This window comes from Panulirus ornatus, chromosome 66, assembly GCF_036320965.1.
Source record: "Panulirus ornatus isolate Po-2019 chromosome 66, ASM3632096v1, whole genome shotgun sequence".
NCBI classification, from domain to species: Eukaryota; Metazoa; Arthropoda; class Malacostraca; order Decapoda; family Palinuridae; genus Panulirus; species Panulirus ornatus.
Window position 1 is genome coordinate 20,878,278 of NC_092289.1, and position 22,500 is coordinate 20,900,777.

The window sequence follows — 22,500 nt, forward strand, 5'->3', positions numbered from 1 at the left end:
ACACACACACACACACACAAAAGTGAACGCTAAAAAGTGATTCGTCAGATGAAAGTCTTCTTCCCCCTCACTCGAGAAGACCAGGAACAGGAGGAACACAAACCCCCCCTCGTAATCATATGCTACAGAAAGTCACAGAAGACTTCAAACTTTTGAGACATTTCATCCGAAGAAATCTCCTGATGCCGTGTAGGGGAGAAGAAGGGAGGAGGGCAGGGGGTGGGGGAAGTTACCAAAAGATTCATCCTCGAAAACACCCAAAGAAAATGTGCAAGAAGTTGGTCTCCGTATCAAATTGCCCTTTATTTCTAGGAAGACACCGGAAATGATCTAAAGTTTCCGGAGACGCTGGGCGCTCAGCCACCCCCCTGGGGGAGGAGCCGCCGGAGAGCTCGCACACACACACACACACACACACACACACACACACACACACACACCACCTCCAGCGGGATTTCCAGCGCTGGTGTTGGGCTTCCTCCGTCTTGTTGAAAAAAGAAAAAAAAAAGAGACAAGATGGAGGCCCGGAGGAGGTGAGGGTGGCTCTGGCAAGGCCTGGGAGAGGACACAGAGAACGGGACACCTACCTCCAGCTTGCGATACCAAGCCAGTATTACCCCCAGAGCATCCGCCAGGTCTGGTAGGTCTGGTACGCCCCGTCCAGAGGTATCCTATTTGGTCGCCTGGCGTCTGAACTCCTTATAACATTATACTACAGAAAATGATATTCACGGTCAGGCAAGGCTGGAATTCTTCACTTAAACTATTTACCGTCGGTCTTATATGACCTATTTCCTTAATCAAGCTACGCGTTGATCCACTGGTATCGGTGGCAGCCCCAGCCACCACACCCGGTGGTCGTACCACAAATAAATGAATTATTCCCAAGTTCGTAGAATTACTTTCCTCTTTTTTTTTCAACACAGCTGGTTCGGAAAATTCGTTCTGGAAATTTAATTCATTTCGGTAATTCAATATAGGAATTGTTTTTTTTTTTCCCCCGAATGTATTACAGTCTACTCGCTCTTACCAAATCCTTAATTATTTTCTCTGGATTACTGGTTACAGTCGACCTCAGCTTAATGGTCAACAGACGGATATACAGCGGGGTGACGACCCTTGCGAATATGATGACGTTACCCTTGAACTGACACCAGGGTCAGAGGTCATGCTATCATACACAAGGGTTGTACCACTGTGATCAAGGGCCCTCACGACCTGTAAATCAACTTTCGCGACCGAGGAGGCAAAGTTACTGACCACGAAGTTTCTTGGGGAATTCATGTTCTCTTGTGATACTTTCTGCCGTGCTGTTCTGACGAGATATGCGCACAGTCGCATTCCTGGTGAGGTGCAGGCCGAACTCCCACACGACATACCATCCAAGTGAGCAAGAAACTTACTGAATAAACGAGTGGAATAAACTGAATGGGAAAACTAAAAGTGCAAAAGGTGTTAAAGAAAAAGAAAGTTTAAAAAGGTGTATGATAAGGAGGGTTCAAGAGACGGGGCTCCACCAGCGTAAAAGTCCCTTCCCTTGCAATAAGGACGAAAATATAATGACATACATGCACACGAAAAAACGAAACAAAAACAAAACAAAAAACGGGAAAATTTCCAACCCTAGAAGAGAGGCCCCAGCAAGACAAAGACTGGAGGAACTAATAAAGAAATGTTGAGGGAATTCCCACTGAGCCCTCCCGACCTTTTTGCAGGTGCCACGAATTAATCTTGCCTTAACGAGAATTTTTGGAGGTCTTTTGTATAATGCCGCAGAACACAATGTGGACGACCGTCTTATTGTTGAAGGTGCTCGGAGAGAAATAGATAGAAGAGAGAGAGAGAGAGAGAGAGAGAGAGAGAGAGAGAGAGAGAGAGAGAGAGAGAGAGAGAGAGAGAGAGAGAGAGAGAGAGCACTATCACCTTACATGAAGACCTCTAAACGAGTACACTTCACAGCAGTGAACCTCGGACACATCCCGTACACACACGACGTAGGGAGGATCCTGCCAGCCATTTCCCCAACCTCGATTATGGCGAGCCGGAAATTCGTAGACGTTCCAGGGAAAGATCCCAAATGTTTAGAATTTTCCCACAGAGTCTACCCAGCTTTTGGAATAGTCTCCAGCAGCCTCACCCAACACATGGTGTAGTCTCCAGCAGCCTCACCCAACACATGGAGTAGTCTCCAGCAGCCTCACCCAACACATGGAGTAGTCTCCAGCAGCCTCACCCAACACATGGAATAGTCTCCAGCAGCCTCACCCAACACATGGAATAGTCTCCAGCAGCCTCACCCAACACATGGAGTAGTCTCCAGTAGCCTCACCCAACACATGGAGTAGTCTCCAGTAGCCTCACCCAACACATGGAGTAGTCTCCAGCAGCCTCACCCAACACATGGAATAGTCTCCAGCAGCCTCACCCAACACATGGAGTAGTCTCCAGTAGCCTCACCCAACACATGGAGTAGTCTCCAGTAGCCTCACCCAACACATGGAATAGTCTCCAGCAGCCTCACCCAACACATGGAGTAGTCTCCAGTAGCCTCACCCAACACATGGAGTAGTCTCCAGTAGCCTCACCCAACACATGGAGTAGTCTCCAGTAGCCTCACCCAACACATGGAGAGGCCTCAGGGTATGTAAGCTGTATGGTTGTCAGACGCAGCCACGGCGTGGTTGAGCCTCGGAGCCCGGAGGTGGGAGTATTTCCCCTCTTTTTACCATTTTTTTTTTTTCTCTCTTATGTTCGGAGCGAGCGAGGTAGATTGGCGGTAATGGCGTTGGTGGGCCAAATGATGCTGTTGCCTAGAGAGCTAGGGAGAGTTTGATGGAGGAGGGCGGCGGTGTGAGTGACGTAATGGTCTGCGAGGGATTCACAAGGAGAGGCGAGGTAGGGAGAGTGGGGCCAGGGGAAGCGCCGAGAGCCGACGGGGATGCGTTGGGTCCTGAGGAGTGTGTGGAGGGGGGTAAGAGCAGGCCAGCGCTGTGTAGCGCTAAAAGGTGTGAGGAAACTCCTGGTGTGGTGACGAGTACCTGTTGGTGAGGATGACTAGCGGGTGATCATGGTGACGACGGTACGAAAGTGCTGGAGTGGACACACCAGACACCTTTCACCGGAACGCTTTGACCACTCGGAAGAACAGTGCGGGTCCTCCTCCTCTCGCGGTCACAACGACACACGAATCTACCGTGACGCAAGATAGTTCTACTTGTGCACCATCTACCGAACGTTCAAAAAAAAAAAACGTATCTCAAAATGTTCTTATCATAAAAACAGCTGCATGAAATTTACTCCGTGGAGATGAAATGTATTTTTCTTTCAATAACTTCTTTAGACTTCCATTCAGAACCGGTTGCTCTTGGGTATCACAGAAGATTCGTACACTTTCTGGAGACAATATTGTTGGAGAAGTCATGCCTCTCTCAAACCGAAACTTGTAACAAGTTTCAGGTCATGTCAGGAGGCTCTGGGAACAAAGACCCGTCCGTTCGGAGCAATCACTGAAGACGCATCCTTCGAATCTTGGAAGATTACCGGAAGGTCGAAACTTCCAGTATGATTCACCGTGGAGACGTGACGGCATGAGAGGACACCAGAAGGAGCTATTGTTCATCAAGACAAAACTAGGTCACTCTAGGAAATAAAACTAGGTCACTCTGGGAAATAAAACTAGGTCACTCTGGGAAATAAAACTTGGTCACTCTGGGAAATAAAATTAGGTAACTCCTGGGATAAAACTAGGTCACTCCAGGAACAAAACTAGGTCACTCTTGAAAATAAAACTAGGTCACTCTGGGGTAAAACTAGGTCACTCCTGGGATAAAAATAGATCACTCCGGCAATAAAACTAGGTCACTGTGGTAAAACTAAGTCACTCTGAGGATAAAACTAGGTCATTCCGGGGAAAAAACTAGGTCACTCCGGAGATAAAACTAGGTCACTCCGGGGATAAAAACAGGTCACTCTAGCGGATAAAACTAGGTCACTCCGGCGGATAAAACTAGGTCACTCTGGGGGATAAAACGAGGTCACTCCGGCGGATAAAACTAGGTCACTCTGGGGGATAAAACTAGGTCAGCCGAGAGTTAAAAATAGCTTTCGTGTGCTGCGCTCTAGGCTTTGTTTATCTCTGCTCTGCTCTCTCTCTCTCTCTCTCTCTCTCTCTCTCTCTCTCTCTCTCTCTCTCTCTCTCTCTCTCCTTTGTTAGCTCCTTAGTCCTTAAGTCCAAGAACCTCTTCACCGGGCCACAGGCGTGTTTATCGCTGAGAGATGCGAGACCTGACGTGGGGAGATGGTGCTGGTGTGAGGAGATGGCGCAGGTGTGGGGAGATAGTGCCAGCGTGGGGAGACGGTGCTGGCGTGGGGAGACGGTGCTGGCGTGGGGTGACGGTGCTGGCGTGGGGAGACGGTGCTGGCGTGGGGAGACGGTGCTGGCGTGGGGAGACGGTGCTGGCGTGGGAAGACGGTGCTGGCGTGGGGAGACGGTGCTGGTGTGGGGAGACGGTGCTGGCGTGGGGAGACGGTGCCGGCGTGGAGAGACGGTGCTGGCGTGGGGAGACGGTGCTGGTGTCGGGAGGGGCTGCTAAGTGTGGAGGGGAGGTGGTGCTAGTGTTCTAATTGAGGTACGGTACTGGACCTCAGCCTGGAAGAACATGCCAGTCCTTATACACACACACACACACACACACACACACACACACACCGTCCATCATCGTAACTTCCAGCACCAGATTCACCCAAAATCCTACAGCGACCACATATGCTCCATAGGTGCCGCCACCGTCACACTGTGGGCGGAGGAACTCCTGGCTTCCTCGTCCTGTGGCCAAAGGAGAAATTTTTTCGAAAGCTTGGACATACAACTGTGTCGACCCGGGGACAAGAATATGCTCTCCACTCCCCTCATACACGTTTCGACATTCTATTCTACTCGAGGATGCGGCCACTGCCGGGATATATATATATATATATATATATATATATATATATAAACATTCCCGAGACTCCAATCCAGACACCAATGACCTGAGCTTTCTGACTCTCGTATCTTTCTCTAGTTTGCGAGGAAGCTGAATGCACTGACGTGAGCCAACAATCTTTATGCTTACGGTGTCTAGATATCCTCTCTCTCTCTCTCTCTCTCTCTCTCTCTCTCTCTCTCTCTCTCTCTCTCTCTCTCTCTCTCTCTCTCTCTCTCTCTCTCTTCATATATATATATATATATATATATATATATATATATATATATATATATATATATATATATATATATATATGGATTACAGGACTCGAGGTTACACCCAAGTGAATAGATACCTTTTGGCGAAATTCTATCATTGCCAGCATAACCTCGCTAAAAAGGAAAAAAAAAAAATACTTATTCCAATGGAGTCTACATTCCCCTATAAATGGATATGGTGCAGCCTTGGCTGCAGGAGTCTTTACTAAAAGGTCCTGAATAGCAATATAACTCTTTCATAGAAGTTGGTCCTGAGGTAATCACAATATATATATATGAATATATATATATATATATATATATATTACTGTTATCCTGGCTAAGGACCGGACCACACCGCTACAGGCGAGTCCAGACCGATACCTTCTGCCCCTCCCTCCTCCACCCACCAGTAACAAGTAAGAAACAACATACAGATCTCTCAGAAGTTTTGCCACGTGTGTGTGTGTGTGTGTGTGTGTGTGTGTGTGTGTGTGTGTGTGTGTGTGTGTGTGTGTGTTGAGGTAAGTGTGGCTCCAGTCCACCTTGCTGAGTTTTCAGGAGAGCGAGTGGGAGGACCAAGACATAGGAGAGGCAGAGGACCAGAGGGCATAAGAGGACTCGAGGAGGAGCGGAGGACTGGGGAGGATGGGGGGGGGGAGCGGAGGACTAGGGAGGAGGGGGGAGGAGTGGAGGACTAGGGAGGAGGGGGGGGGTGTGGATGGAGGAGAGGGAGGCAGAGGCTTCGAAACTGGGCTGAGAAGGTCGGGGAGGCATGTAGGCCTTTATGTAGGGTGTGGAGTAATGGGCTGGGGTGATGGGAATGGGGATGGCGGAGATGTGGAATGGGCTGGGGTGATGGGGCTGAGGATGGTGGAGGTGTGGGATAGGCGGGGTTGATGGAGCTGAGGCTGGGGAGGGGGAGGCAAGTGGAAGGGGTAAGAAATGCAGATGAAAGACTATGGTGTGCCTGAGCCTTTATTATGGGACAATCAGGAGGGGTACGGGGATAAGGTAGGAGGAGGAGGAGGAGGAGGAGGAGGAGGAGGAGGAGGAGGAGGAGGAGGAGGAGGAAAACGAGGAGGAGGAGAAGGAGGAGGACAGCGAGGAGGAGGACGAAGACGACGAGAACGAGGAGGGAGAAGGAGGCAAGACACGAGAGCCATTGTGGGAGAGCCTCTTCGCGAGGCTCTTGGTTAACGAGTCTCTTGTTGACGCTGCGTCCAGTGTTGTGTGGTGCCTCCCCCACCCACCATTGTGTGTGGTACTTCCCCCTCCACCCACTCCCGTGTGGTGCCTCCCCCATCCACCACTGTGTGTGTTGCTTCCCCCTCCACCCACTGCTGTGTGGTGCCTCCCCCACCGACCATTGTGTGTGATGACTTCCTCCTCCACCCACTGCTATGTGTGGTGCCCCCCCCCAATCTTGTACATTCTCTCCTATCGTGTGTGTGTGTGTGTGTGTGTGTGTGTGTGTGTGTGTGTGTGTGTGTGTGTGTGTGTTACGAGGAAAGAGTTTTACACTCGTCTTTATTCTCATGTGTACACTTACATACCCAAGCATAAGCTGGGTACCCATTTATCGACCAGCCGCGAGAAGAGGAACTGCTGGGACTGGCTGTGGGCCGACGGCCGCGGCCAGAATTCGAGCCTGGGCAGGTTCGTGAATCATGGTCAGCGACGCTAACGACCACGCCAAGGAAGCCCGTGTGACTGTGTGCGCGCGCGCGTGTCCACACCCACCTAGATACCCCCAAACAAAACAAACCAAGAAGGAGCCCTTAACAAAAGAGGAGCCGAAAAAGGGTTCCAACTTTAGTGGCCTAAACTACCCGTTCCTTTTTCTGTCCCAGTGGGACCGGAAGTCCTCGACCCCTAGGGTGAAAAATGCTTCTAAGCTTCTTAATGACCTGGGCCCAAGGCTCTCCAGGGGTCCGTCCCCCCCAGTGACACATAACCAGCCAGCTGGCTACCATTCCAGCGCGGCCCTCATCACAAGACACCCCGCGAGGGAATGCGGGATGTGGTCTTGGTTTCCTCTCGTCCCTTGAGAGCCGGACCAACTCGACCCTCCTGAACATCTTCGGTTCGATGGAGTGACCCCTCCGAGTCACGACCCTGAACCACAAAAGATACGACGACGACCCTTGAGCACGACGGTAGGGCCCTCGGGTATGGTGACCTGATCTTTGACTCGACCTTGACGGCGGGTCAGTTTGAAGGTCGCGCCATTAAATGGATCGAACCGCCGTGCTCAAGGGTCTTACAAAGGCCGTTCTCACGGACCTAACACAGGTTTTATGCTCGACTCTTGTTTGGTCTCGAAATTTTCATCAAAAAGACACAGAGCTCTTTACTCAACTACCCCCAACTCCTCACAGCCCAAACCAGGCTCGAAGTCATTACGGTATGACGAGCTTCGACGTATGAAGTCCTACCTTTGAGTTCATCGCTTTGAGGAGGATGGGGCGACTGAAGCCTTGTATGATCAGCACTCTGAAGCCTTCTGTTATAAAGCTGGCAGATGGAGAAGGTGCACTAGGGTCAATGAAAATGAAATAAGATTCTTCTGTTTGGCTCTTTATCTTACACCTTGCTCGCATAAGTTTTTGACGGTCCACCTATACGTAGAGCTGTACAGCTTAGTTTCATATCACACAGTGTAATGTAAAGCAGAGACGAGGCCCAACATATACACTCAAGAAGTTCTCATTTTCAGTACAATACACATACAGTGTTGAGTGCAGTGTTGAACGCATCACACACAGGACCTGTAACACGCCATACACAGTCACTAGAGTCCTTGAGGAGATGAGAATCAGTCTGGCTTTGCACTTGATCAGTCATTCCGGCGTCGCAGCCACCACGCACGGAGGCAGCATCAAAAGAATTCCCAAACAGATGTATAAGGTACGGCCGCATCCTAGCCCCCTACACCACATTCTGCCCTGCCATTGACGCAGCGGCCAACCAATTCCGACACCACTCCCACGTCCCCCATCAAAAGGTCGTCAATACATATCGTTACAATACATAACAACAGCCTCGCCCCAGTGGTCACTACCGGAGATCTGGGGAGTTCCTCAAGACCCCTGCGGCACAGCAGGGAACACCATGGATGCCAGTAAAAGACACGTTATTCCTCCTTCTCTTATTTCTCCTCTACTGAGGTAATCTCAATGTATACATCAAGGCGGGGAGGTATCATTTCAGTGTGGGAATCACCAAGCAACAGTCGGTCTTTAAAGAAGCTGACCTCTAGATGGCGTCAGGGGTCGTGCAGACTTCATTTCCGGCAAGACCCTGGTGTCGCACTGAAGACCCAGCACATCTTAGGTTCTGCTCTGTTCCACAAGCTTCTCATACAACGGAATTCCAGGATTGAATCCTCGTTATGGTAGGGGAAGGGAGAGGCGTGTCGTTAGTCTGTTCTGTTTTGATCTGAGGTCGGTCAAGATGCGTGTGACGTCACACTACAATCCTGACATCAACCCCCTGAGCAGGAAGACCTGAGGTATGACGGCCTGGCATTCGACCTACCACCAAGAACTGGGTCAAAAATCACACCAAGTAACCTAAGGCTTGTAACCTGTAGCACCGTAGTGCTACTGGGGTAGGGCCGTCGTGCTCAAGTTGTTAAATATTCGAAAGAAACGTCGTTCTAACACCTCCTCTCTCCGTTGCTTCTCCGACCATCAGTTCGTAGACGACAATGATCTCCTACACCACCACCCCTCTCAAACTTAACTCTTGGACACCTCTCGGATGAACGCTACATCTAGCAATTTCCTCCTCCTGTGGTAAGCCAATTTATCTTCCCAACAATGTAGCTCTCCTTGCTCATACTCAACAGCTTACTCGCCCTCCCCTCTCACTTAATCTCCCAGTAACTGACGTTGGGATGTGAGGCGGCGAGTCTTCACCTCCTCCCTCGCTCTCTCTCTCTGTTTCTCTCGTTAACTCTGCTCTCCTCTCCATGTTGCAGACGCCGGTGTGTGAGCCAGAGGATCACCCCCTCTCCCCGCCTCCGCCCATGACTTACTCCATCATCCTCCAGGCCTGCGTTGACACCTACAAAAACGTCAACCTGTCAGCTCATGGTAAGTGTCCCTCGATCATGGTAAGGTGTCTTACCTCTTATATAACCCTCGGCTCATGGTAGGGTGTATGTACACAGGAGAGAGACTAAGGTTCTGGGAAGACAAATTCCGGGAATAACCTCCTCCTCCCCTCTCAATCCTCTTCGTGTCTCCTTGCCGTGAGATCTGATGAAAAAATGATGAACAAACGAATAGCTCTAACCTCACCGTCATCAAGAGAAATTGACCCTCGACTGAATCTGAAATATGAATACTTTTCAAGCATATATTTTTTTTTCTTTTGTGTAAATCCTTATAGGTACAGCTTGCGTCCCCTGTACAGTTTCATGGAGAACTTTAATGCCAGGGAAGACTCAGTATCAACAGTCCCTCGGCCTTAAGAAAGTCCTTGTCAGCATACTATCATCTCCCGCCTTTCATCTCTCCTCTTTTCACATTCCCTCGTTTCAAAAGTTTCTGGCGACGCACTCACTCTCCTGTGGAAAAATAACATATGATCTAATTTCTCTTTCCTCTTCAAATTTTCTCAGTCTCACGTCAGATATGCTTTCATCTTCATGGTCTTACTCCAGTACTATTCCAGACCGTCGCCTCCACCTTCACAGTATTATCCCAGGCCTTCGCTTCCTCCATTCAGGGCATTATTCCAGACCTTCGCTGTACTGCTCTCACAACTCGTCGACACACACCAACCGCTGAACTTGATCACTGCTTTGTCTGGTTTAATACCATAAGTCAGTATCAGCAGATCTTCCCCAGATTACACGCCTAAGCCAAAACCAACAATCTGTGTGAACATTATTCTGCCTGAGCTACTTCTGTTCAATCCCCCCCCCCCCCCCCATCCGTACCATCCTCACTGGGAAACTTGCTCTCCTTCCTGTCAATAGGTTAACAGGATAGAGAGGTAGACTAGCAGGATGCAGAGGGAGAGATTTACAGGATAAAGATTGATTACAAGGATACAGGGAGATGGCTAGGTTGCGTACAGGTAAGAGGTCATCACGATACAGGTATTTACAGGACAAAGGCTGATGATATCTGGGAAACATATAGATTACCACCAGGATACAGGCGGATTAGACACCAACCCTGGAGACATGGCTACGAGCAGGACCTAAGCATGGTGTAAACCACTGCTATACATCCACCTAAAAGCCTTTGTTCCACTACGTCCGCCAGCAATGAGTTCTTCAGAACGTTGGGTCAGTTAATTCGTACTAATTCCAAGCTAACCAAATGATAAGCTGGCTACTCTTTGCCTGGCCTGAACCTGCGACTTTCTTCCAATCAAAGGACACAATATACCTCGTTGGCGTAGTGTTTATTAGAGTAAAACTCAGCCTTGACCCTGGCAATCCTCCTCCTCTAGCGTCCAGCCTGGCTTGTGTGTCTGGTACTCGTGAATTCAGGATCCACAGTGCTTTGTCTGGTTCCTGACAGTGAAATCTTCACAAAGCTCCTGGCTTGAAGTGTAATCTTCCCTGACCTTGATGTGTGGCCCCACAATTAACCCCGGTGCTCGTAAGACTTGCGAACTCATGTTCTCTGCTGCTAGTCTCTGCATCTGCAGGGGGGACTTGCCAAAATACGAAGCAATCTAAAGATATAATAACAATGATACTTATCTTCAGTCAAGCACAAGACCAGAAGCCCCTCATGTGGAATCTACCACAAACATCTTCTCCATGTCCCTTACAAACTAGTGTCACACACAGAGAAAGACTACATTTGTCACTTATAATTGGTACCTTTTCCTCTCCTCTCTCATATTTCAATGTTCATGGTCTCATTATTTCTAGCAAGTCCTTCTTCTTATATACTCCAGATACCTCAAAATCCTGTGGCACATTTTGGAATCAAGATTCTCCCCGTCAAATTTCCCTCGTTGCTAACACTCCCTCCCGACACCACTCCCTACACCATTGTTCCCTTCCATACACACTCCGCAGCTTCTGAGCGTCCGCTATAAGTCTGTGTGCCTCGTCAAGTCTCACAGCTGTGAAGCAAATCTGTGTGAAGGAAGATGATTCCACGCCTGACTATTGGGGATCCTTACAAACCTAAGACCTGAATAACCCTTGACCGAGAAGAGACCTCCCGTGGCAGACAACACTCCTGGGAGGAGCGACAGGCCCTACAAACGGTGTGAACCGACTCCCGAGAGAGACAAATGCATCGTGGGGTCGTGGTCACCACCTATCCACACCGCCCGCTCCTGGAGTCTCCCCTTTCACCACCCTCGTAAACCAACTAACCTTTCACCTACCTCCTCCCTCGAACCCAGCCAAAACTCCTCCATTACCCGGCAGCTGATCACGACCAGTGGCCCTCGCCAGGAGAGTTATAAGTGGAGGAAAGGTAACTTTGATTACGGCCCCACCCAGCGGAGATATTTTCAAATGAACACCAGCGGAGGGGCGAGCCTCCGTGACGCACTGTGGCCCTGGCTTCCACAGTAATGTATTTTTGGTTCGGAATTTGTGTAATGGTCATCACTCTTCCTAAAAATGAATACCATGCTTAATGTATCCACGATATATATTTTTAGTGCTATCAAAAACTATATAAATAAATATATATATATATACAATCATTATGAGAGGTCATTAAGGATCTCATAGGAACAAGAGAGCACTGAGAGAGAAAACTAAGATAATTGCTATTAAGGTTACAGACGAAACACGATAAGTTCCCAAGTGCACTTTCGTGTAATAGTCACATCATCCCTTGATAATGTGATTATGACACGAAAGTGCACTTGGGAACTTATCGTGTTATCGAGGACCTTCTCGCTCCAAAGGAGTCTATCACTTCCCTGCTTCTGCGTGGAGTGCAGCCCCGAAGCTGCAGGAGCCCCATAATCCCTGATTAACTAAGTAAAAAAAAAAAGTAAAGCACCAGAGAATATTGTTTACGACAGACTGAAGAGCAACATAAAGTTGTCTGTAGGGAATTACCTATTTGTACTGAATAAGGAAGTTCTACATCGATGGGGCACCTTCTCTACCGTACAATCTTTTTTAGATTTCTCACAAGCTCTCCAAATGCAAACACTCGACTCTGTTTATTCCATTCATCCACTATAACCACACTAGTAATCCTCTACGTCTATTTCAAAAGATTCTTCGTTTCATACTTCACATTTCCGGCCTACGGCTCTTCTATTTACGTACACGCTGAACCTAATTCCGGGTATATACGTCTGGGACGAAGCTGAGATTAAGGAAAAAAAAATCATTATGAGAGGTCATTAAGGATCTCTTGGGAGCAAGAGAGCACTGAGAGAGAAAAAACTAAGATAATTGCTATTAAGGTTACAGACGAAAGGACACAGAAAAAGAGTCACGGGGCATTAAAGTGCGTAATGGGAAGGGAGGGAAGTGAGGGAGAGAGGGAGTGAGGGAGATAGTGAGTGAGAGAGTGAGGGAGAGACGCGATAAATGTGGTGGTGGGCTGCAGCAACAGCAGGGATTGTGCAGCGAGGGGAAAAGGGCAGGATGACCTCCACAGTTGGGTGGATTGCCGGGGATCGGGGTGGGAGGGGGGGGGGGGGGCAAGAAGCGTTCATGGAAGAAAAAGGAAAATCATCTAAGAAATTTCAGGGTCTTAGGGAGGATGATACAGGAAGATGATATACAATACCTACAATGGCAATATATATATATATACATACATATATATATATATATATATATATATATATATATATATATATATATATATATATATATATATATATATATATATATATATATATATATATCCTTCCTTTCCTTCATACTATTCGCCATTTCCCGCATTAGCGAGGTAGCGTTAAGAGCAGAGGACTGGGCCTTTGAGGGAATATCCTCACCTGGCCCCCCTTCTCTGTTCCTTCTTTTGGAAAATTGAAAATATATATATTCTACAAATTTGCACAACCAACTCCTGTTCAAAGACATTAGAGCTCCAGACATCCGAAAGTCGGAATCACTAATCAAATTCCGACCAAGATCCAACAAAAAGGCATTTAATCCTTAATGTGTCACTGGCTTCGTCCTATACAGAGAGAATCCTTATACCCCACCGTTTTCCTTATGGCATACAGAACGAGATTAATGCGTCTGAAAGGATAATTTCTAGTCAGGCGTATCATACCATTTAATAGCAAATTAAGACCAAGAGCTTCCTCCTCCTTCCTGTACTGATCTCTGACGACACACTACGAATGAATGATTGGCTTTACTGGTTAATATACCCTCCTGGGTGTGTCGACCTGACTCAATGCAACGAGAGATGGAGTGAGGTCCCTCGCCTCATGCCAAGGAACTTCTCACCCTCTTACCCTCAGTGTCACAATTACGGTTCCACTTTTTTTTTTTTGAGCGGGAGTTGGTAGGACCCTGTGTGTCCCCGAGCCCACCTGTCGTCCTGTCTCACTCCTGCCGTGCCCCTGAGCTTTCCCTTGGCCAACACCTTGCTGTATGTTCCTTCACCCATATTGCCACACAAACACTTCGGTTACACACACACACACACACACACTTCAACTAACGTAACCTATAAAAAGGAAATCTCTCTCTCTCTCTCTCTCTCTCTCTCTCTCTCTCTCTCTCTCTCTCTCTCTCTCTCTCTCTCTCTCTCTCTCTCTCTCTCTCTCTCTCTCTCTCTCTCCGACGTGTGTGTGTGTGTGTGTGTGTGTGTGTGTGTGTGTGTGTGTGTGTGTGTAAGTTTCTCACAAAAACTTTTAACTTTCCGCTGGGCAAAACGCTGTGCTGAAGTTTAAGTCAGAAAACTTATTAAGTCAAGCTTGCAGACTTTGTCTTACGAATCACGTCGAAGTAAGTGTCATCTGACCTGACTACGGAGATTCAGTCGTGAACTTTCTTACGAAATTTGACAAGATACTGCAGCCAAATCATTACATGGACCCGCGCCCGCTATCACACACACACAACCGTATACAAAAAAAGAGAGAAACTCTACATTCTTAAGAAACAAATCTACAAACACATCAGATCAAACTGGATCGTCTGGCACTGTCTTCACTCGTGTGGTTTGTCTGATCTTTCGTTCCAGATGGCAAATATTTTGGGGTATACCTAAGCACGGAGCATGTCAGCTACAACACACACACACACACACACACACACACACACACACACACACACACACACACACACACACAACACAACACACACACACACACTCACACACACACACACACACACACACACATACACAAACCTTGCGGTACATACCATCGAACACACAAACAAAAATAAACAAACAAGACGGTGAAGTTTACACTGCACATGAGAAGGACAATTCCTGTTTATGCCGAAGGTACATCATCCGTAACATGGAACATGCAAATCTTCATTGCCTTGTGATCCCGACGCAAATATGATGGGTGGACGGGCGGAATCCTATTTACATATTCAGCGGGAAGGAAATGAGATAAGAAAAGTCGGCTTCTTTTACCGTAGACAAAATACCTTGCTTTCCATCACCACGGAGAAGAAAAAATAATATATAAACAAAACAATTGGGGTTTTTTTTTGGGGGGGGGAGGTGAGAGAGAGGTGTATTTTCTTTGACAAATGTGGCCTAAAAAAAGGTGGGGATTTTCTTTTCTTATTTCTCTTTAATGGCTACAGAGAGAGAGAGAGAGAGAGAGAGAGAGAGAGAGAGAGAGAGAGAGAGAGAGAGAGAGAGAGAGAGAGAGAGAGAGAGAGAGAGAGAGAATCACGGTGTAGCAGCAGCACACAGAGCGGCCGCCTCTGCTGAGGGCCCCCCCTGATCACAGGAACCTGAGCATCTCCGGCATCTGCCCCACACGACAGCGATTCCCCGGCCGGATACCTGAAGCCGCCTAATACCTTCGAACGGACAACACCTGATACAAAATACCGATTACCCGATACGGAGGCCATGGTAAGTTTACTCTGGAGGCTGTGGTACACAGCACAACCCATTCGAGCACTGTACTACACAGTATAACCCATTCGAGCAACAGAGATCATAATGACGTTTATAAGAAAGTTGTTAACTCGGGTGACCAACACGATTCCAGTCAGAGGTAACGATGCAAACAGCCCGGCGAAGGGTGGAGTGGTGTGGGGAGGAGGTGGGGGAGCGAGCACCAGTCCCATCACTCGAGTCAATTAAAAAGTCAATTAGAATGCTTAATTGTCCCAAAATATAAAAATACAACGTTTCCGCAGCAGTGTTGGTACAGCGTACATAACAGAGAGCAGGTGTGGGCAAGCACAAAAACACAGGTGGGTAGGTGGAGGCAAGCACAGAGCGTACAACAGCAGGTGGGTAGGTGGAGGCAAGCACAGAGCGTACAACAGCAGGTGGGTAGGTGGAGGCAAGCACAGAGCGTACAACAGCAGGTGGGTAGGTGGAGGCAAGCACAGAGCGTACAACAGCAGGTGGGTAGGTGGAGGCAAGCACAGAGCGTACAACAGCAGGTGGGTAGGTGGAGGCAAGCACAGAGCGTGCAACAGCAGGTGGGTAGGTGGAGGCAAGCACAGACCGCACAATTGGCACAAAACGTAAACAATGAAGAATGGCAGGTGGGCCCAGGGTGGTCCTCATCCTGTCTCAAAGAGAGAGCAGTGACGTCATCACTGTCTCTTGCACAGCTGGAGTCTCTCTCTCTCAGGGTCTCACGCTTCCTGACAAGTCACATGACCGTCGTCTCTAAAAATGACTGACTGAAATCATGAAGGGCTTACTCCTACACCGACAGGTAGAATCAAAATCAGTGAGTCTTATATTCCAAGGCCTTATAATTTCAAAATCAGTGAATCATATATTCCAAGGCCTTATAATTTCATTGCACACACAAAGAAAAAAAAATCCCAATTAAGACCATTTCGGATGAAAGAAAAAAAATATCAAGAGAATAAAAACGTATGAATTAATCAGGGCTCCAGTGATGTTTGTAGACCCGAATCTCAAAAACACAAAGGTTATAGAGGATGGGAAAGCGAAAGTAAGAAAACGAAGTTCAAAACTCATAGCTGTGCGAGGGAAGATAAAGATAACATAACCCGGACCCAACACAGGACCTGTGTGTAAGCGGCAGCCAGACGCGTGCGTGCCTTGGGGTCCCACACCGTAGTGACATACACACACGGCTCACGAGAACAGCAGCATCGCGGCGTACACCAAGGTGGTACTGGAGAACTAATGAGACGGGGCAGCTCGGATTCCACAGTCTTAAACACAAAGAATAATATTCAGCGGCCTTACTCGTAAAAAGTCTTATACTGCGCGTTCTGGTACACTAAGGCTCACATTCGACTGCCCTATACATAAGTAATTGACCCCATTACTCTTTCAAGCAACTCCTAAATTACCAAGCGATCCATGCACCAACAACTTTATACATCCCAACATTAGGATGAAAGGAAAGATAAATTCATGCTTACCAGCTGTGGTTAACAATCTTAAATTATTTAAAAGAAAAATCGTCTTTTTTTTTTACCTCCTCTCGATTTAATACCTTCTCATACTCCTTACTCTACTTATACCCCTCATCTTCCCTTTTTTTTATCTTGTCTGTCCATATTCTAACTAATCCTGAATATCTCTCTATATCCCTCCAAAGGACTGACGAAGGCAAGCAGTTCGTACCTTCCCCATGTCTCATTACAGAAAATCCTCTTACCCAGAAGATAAGATTGAAACAAAAACTCTCTCTCTCTCTCTCTCTCTCTCTCTCTCTCTCTCTCTCTCTCTCTCTCTCTCTCTCTCTCTCTCTCTCTCTCTCTCTCTCTCGCTCTCTCTCTCTCTCAGCTATAGATTTCCCATTTTCAAACACCTCCTTTATAGAAATGTTAATAGTTAAATCCACATGAAGAGGTGAAGATTTAACTTCCATCACCGTAAGTTGGGAGTGATGGCTCTTTGTGTGTGTGTGTGTGTGTGTGTGTGTGTGTGTGTGTGTGTGTGTGTGTGTGTGTGTGTGTGTGTGTGTGTGTGTGTGTGTGTGTGTGTGTGTGTGTCATAACATATGCACAGTCCAAGGAAGGAATTCTACACTCGTGGGGGCCTCCATCTCCTGAACGGTTTTGGCGATCATACAACCTTTTAAAACATCTTCACAATGTCTTGCCAATCAGGGCCTGGTTCACTTGGGGAAATCCATTAGTATAAGAAATCATACTACACAAACTTAACTCGCATATTTAAGTATGGATATATACGAACGAGTAGACACACGCGTCAATGGATGAAAAGTGTGTAAAGGGTGAAAATACGTGTAACTGGACGGAGAAATAAGTGTAGATGCGTGAAGGAATAAGTGCAAATGGGTGGAGAAATATGCCTAAATGGGTTAACAGAAAATCATGCGTTTCTGCACATAATGACAGGTAATAAGTCACGACAGTCACACTGGTACACTTAACTTGGCTTGGGTGTAGCATTATAATGTAGTTAAGAGGCAACCATCGAGCGGGGAAGGCTAGCAACGGCAGCGCAGTAAACCAACACCACAGTGACTGTCAAGTTCCCACCTCACCGTCCAGGCTCTAGTCTTCCTTTCTGCCTGTCATACATGTGGGTTGCTTGGGTTCAGTCAACAAACACACAACATCATTTCTAATTCGCACATAACATTCGACTATATGTAAGTCACGTGACTTTTTATTCTTACCTCTGAATTCTCATGCGGTGACCGCTACGCGCTAGACCAGCCTAATGGCAACCATCTCATCATTGGGTGAGGAAAGGCCAAGAGATGGCTCCCTACGAGCGTAGAAAACACACATTTATACACACAAGCTAAGGCGCACACACACACACACACACACACACACACATCCATATGTATAAACACACCCACAAAACCACAAAAACTACATACACAAGTACACAAACACACATACGTATACAAGACATATATACACAAATGCACACAAAAATCCTAAGCAATGAATATTCAGATTTAATTACACACATTCTTACACAGACACCCACACATCCGCCAACTTTCTTTCTACAAGAACGTATATATATATATATATATATATATATATATATATATATATATATATATATATATATATATATATATATATATATATATATATATATATACATATATATATATATCACTAGACTTGTGACATGGAGGAGGGTAAGGCTAGGGACCTTCCTCCTGCTCCTCCTCTTGCTGGCGACGGTGTTTGGACTACATTTCATCCGCACACAACCCGCCTCATATTGGCTCTCGACGTTTTGAATTCTGATCGTCTGACTTCAACAAAGTTTTGATTATGTGTGTCAGACAGGGAGAGAGAGAGAGAGAGAGAGAGAGAGAGAGAGAGAGAGAGAGAGAGAGAGAGAGAGAGAGAGAGAGAGAGAGAGAGAGAGAGAGAGAGAGAGAGAGAGAGAGAGAGAGAGAGAGAGACCCATTTGCAAATAACTACAGAGATTTGGTTCACACACACACACGCACACACACACACACACACAACACACACACACACACACACACACACACAGCGACTGGTCGCACGCACGCATTAGGGAAGTTTTTTCTAACACTTCTCTTCGATCAAATAATCAATGAAGTAAGAAAAAGTAGGACAGATGGAGTGTTTCTTACTAACTGGCCAAAAAGGAAAAGAAGAAGAAAAAAATGGTCAATCTTTCCAACACGAGGAAGCTGGTCAGTAAAACCTGTGTTGTGAAACTTAAAATGATGACGAAATTTTTTTCCGGCTCAGAGACGCAAAACCTGGAACGAGAAAATTCACAGATATTTTTGAGGTGAATTTCACTTCAATACGCAATCGACAACAACCGAAATAAGAGGAAATTGTTGACGCAAAGGATTATTTTCCGCCGTGAGGGAGGTGTTACCACAGACACAGACACACACACACACACACACACACACCACGCGAGATGGCACGTTGAGAAATGTTATTCATCAGATCCCAATTCTGATGTGAATAACAGTATGTATAAATCATTATTATCATTATCATTATCATTATTATCATTATTATCATTATCATTATTGTCATTATTATTATTATTATTATTATTATTATTATTATTATTATTATTATTATTATTATTATCATTATTATTATTATCATCAGAGAGAGAGAGATGGTGATGTCACATGAGGAAGGTGATGAAAATGTTTGGAATGAGGGAGATGCTGAAGTTGAGGAAGACCGTGAACCTACGGAGGACGGTGAGGGGACAATGTACAGATGAGGGAGCTGCTGTTGAAAATGAGGAAACAAGGCGTTGTTTGAGACGAAGATGGAGAGGAATCTAAGAAAAAAGTGCTTGATGACGTGTACACTTATAATTAGAAGAGTGTTCAATGTAGTGTACACTTATAATTAGAAGAGTGTTCAATGTAGTGTACACTTATAATTAGAAGAGTGTTCAATGTAGTGTACACTTATAATCAGAAGAGTGCTCAGTGTAGGGGTGATTCGAGAGGATGAAGCCGGGAATAAAGAAACTCTTTTAAAACTAGAAAGAGGTGAAATGGGAGATAATGAGGGATAGGAATAAAAAAATGTATGAGAAACGCTGAGGGTGGTAGATTACGGTGAGGTAATACGGTGACCCCCGTAGCTGCTTCCGAAATATCAACTTTCACATTAAAAATCCACGTATAATCCGTCATCATCCGTAGGCTTAGCTCAGGAGCACGGAAATGAGGGACTCTTTTCGAGCGGGAGTTCCCTTAATGAGTCTGTACTTTCCCTTCCGTTAACTGACGATATCGTACGTGGCTCCAGGGAAAGGCGGGTTTTCACTCGCCATGTAACCACAAACAAGACGAGTCCAGCATCACACACACACACACACACACATTTACTCCTGCAGTGACAGGCACTGGTATCCACACGATCGTGGGCCAAGATGGTCACTCAGGAACACGAAAGGTCAAGTTCCCACAGCTGACAGCCTCCTCCTCCTCCTCCTCCTCCTCCCCCGCCGCCACGCTGAATCCTTCACCTCAGTCCAAAAACACAAATTCTTCTGGCCAGTGGCCGTAAAATTAAACCCCTTTGAACATAAATGGGGAAATACCACAAGCCGGTCTCTTGCCGCTAAGCTAGACTAACAAGGCCCTCGTCAAAGGGGCATTTCTTTCAGAGGAAATTTTCAGGGTGATAGAATTAACTCGGGAATTGTTATAGCGGAATTTAATTAGTCTTTGCGGCTGGCTATCAAAGTCTCAGGTCTCGCAGCCGGTGCTTATCTTTCTGTACGAATGAAAGCGGGGCCGATCCTCAATGAGCAGTCTTTCCCTATTTCGACGGAAGGGTTTCTAAACTCGATGCAAATACTGTTTTAGTTTCACGTATGTTAAAGTGTATATGTAGATATGGAGGGCTGGAATAAACTGGATCATGAAACTGAATTAAGACAGCATACAAAAGTTTAAAAAATGTACGCATCATCTATGTATCTCACGTGCTCTATCAATTGCAGCGTTGGTACATTTCTAACTCCATCATCGACAAAAGTCATGCCAAACACGGCAGGCATGAATGCCGCACTTCAAACCGACCAACAGCTCTTGATGACGGCCTTGATGAGCAGCAACCCTGAGAGACAGACTGTCCCCAGGAGCAGCCATGGCTAACAGGTCTGGACAGGCGGCACTCACGAACGACCTGGAGAGGCAGCCTCGCGAGCCGTCTTTATTCACGACATGGCTGCACAGACGTGTTAGTAGCGTCCTTGTCCTCCGACTGTGCAACATGAACTGAACGGACGTGTATGCACACAGGTACTTGCCTCGGACGGGCCGCTCACACCTCACTGCACAGGACATTGTGAAGTAACAAATTCGTCCCGACTAAGCTAACCTATGCTGCCCCCCGGCGACACAACAAGAGTGCTGTGGTAATTGCATAGACCACATCAGACGGGTGTGGCTCAAGACCTCTCTGACCACTGGCGCCCGCACGGGAGGAGCTGATTACCCACAACCTCCCCCACACGTGCTCAGTTGTCAGCCGTGTTATGGAGTGAGGCACGACGGAGGTGTTCTCAGAGTTGTGGTCAAAGATGAGTGTCTGTTTGTTAAGCCTTAGAAGGAGATAGCCTGGTCGATTTAACTTGTTAATTACAAAATATATATATATATATATATATATATATATATATATATATATATATATATATATATATATATATATATATATATATATATATATATATTTTCATACTATTCGCCATTTCCCGCGTTAGCGAGGTAGTGTAAGAACAGAGGACTGGGCCTTTGAGGGAATATCCTCATCTGGCCCCCTTCTCTGTGTGTGTGTGTGTGTGTGTGTGTGTGTGTGTGTGTGTGTGTGTGTGTGTGTGTGTGTGTGTGTGTGTGTGCTCTTAAGCAATAATGACGCATCACTTTGATTGCCTCGCAAATAGAAGCTGACAACCTAGGATGAACACAAGACGCACCACTTGAGAAAGAAAGAAAGAGAGAATTTCTCTCTCCTCATCCAAGCGAGAAAACATCACGGCAGACAGAAAAAGAGTCATCGCTCTCATCAAATAATAATTATTCCAGTAAAAACTTCCACACTTCTTCTTTTTTTTTCCCTCGTGTTTCTGGCTTTATGAATCTGATTCGGCCACGTTTTACGCCTGCTTCTGCCGTGAATGTCAGAGCAGGAGGGATTTAAGAGCGTCAGAATATACAGCCTGGAGCGCGACGTAGCTCTGAGTCTTTTAAGGACGTCAGAAGGACGTGTTAGTGGAAACAAGCTGTGTTTGACTTGCTGTGTTGGAGCATAGGAACACCCTGAGCTCTGAAAGACCGTACGGATGAGTTCTGAGAAATAGGCTCCCCCCCCATCTCTCTCTCTCTCTCTCTCTCTCTCTCTCTCTCTCTCTCTCTCTCTCTCTCTCTCTCTCTCTCTCTCTCTCTCTCTCTCTCTTCTCTTCTTCTTCTTCTTCTTCTTCTTCTTCTTCTTCTTCTTCTTCTCCAAGGCCTAGCCCTAAGGCTAATGGGTCAAAGAAAACGTGGGTGGTGGGTGGGTGGGTTACCCGAGTACAGCTTTTGAAGTTTTTACCTACATCAGCTGGACGACGTCCGGTGAAATGTTATTTGTCCCACGCAACACCAGAGGAACCAGAGGCTACGACAAGAAGGGCCAGGCAAGAGGTACAGACGTACTGTCTAGC

The 22,500-nt window shown here is 46.7% G+C and overlaps 1 protein-coding gene across 1 annotated transcript in view; it reads left to right on the forward strand.

Annotated features, from left to right (window-relative positions):
* LOC139746696 (PDF receptor-like) overlaps positions 1-22,500 on the forward strand; it is a 199,899-nt gene that overhangs the window by 59,973 nt on the left and 117,426 nt on the right. Inside the window, exon 2 of the mRNA XM_071658144.1 lies at positions 9,210-9,324. Coding sequence (XP_071514245.1) covers positions 9,258-9,324 — 67 coding nt within the window. The 5' untranslated portion in view covers positions 9,210-9,257. The remainder of the gene's footprint in view (positions 1-9,209; positions 9,325-22,500) is intronic.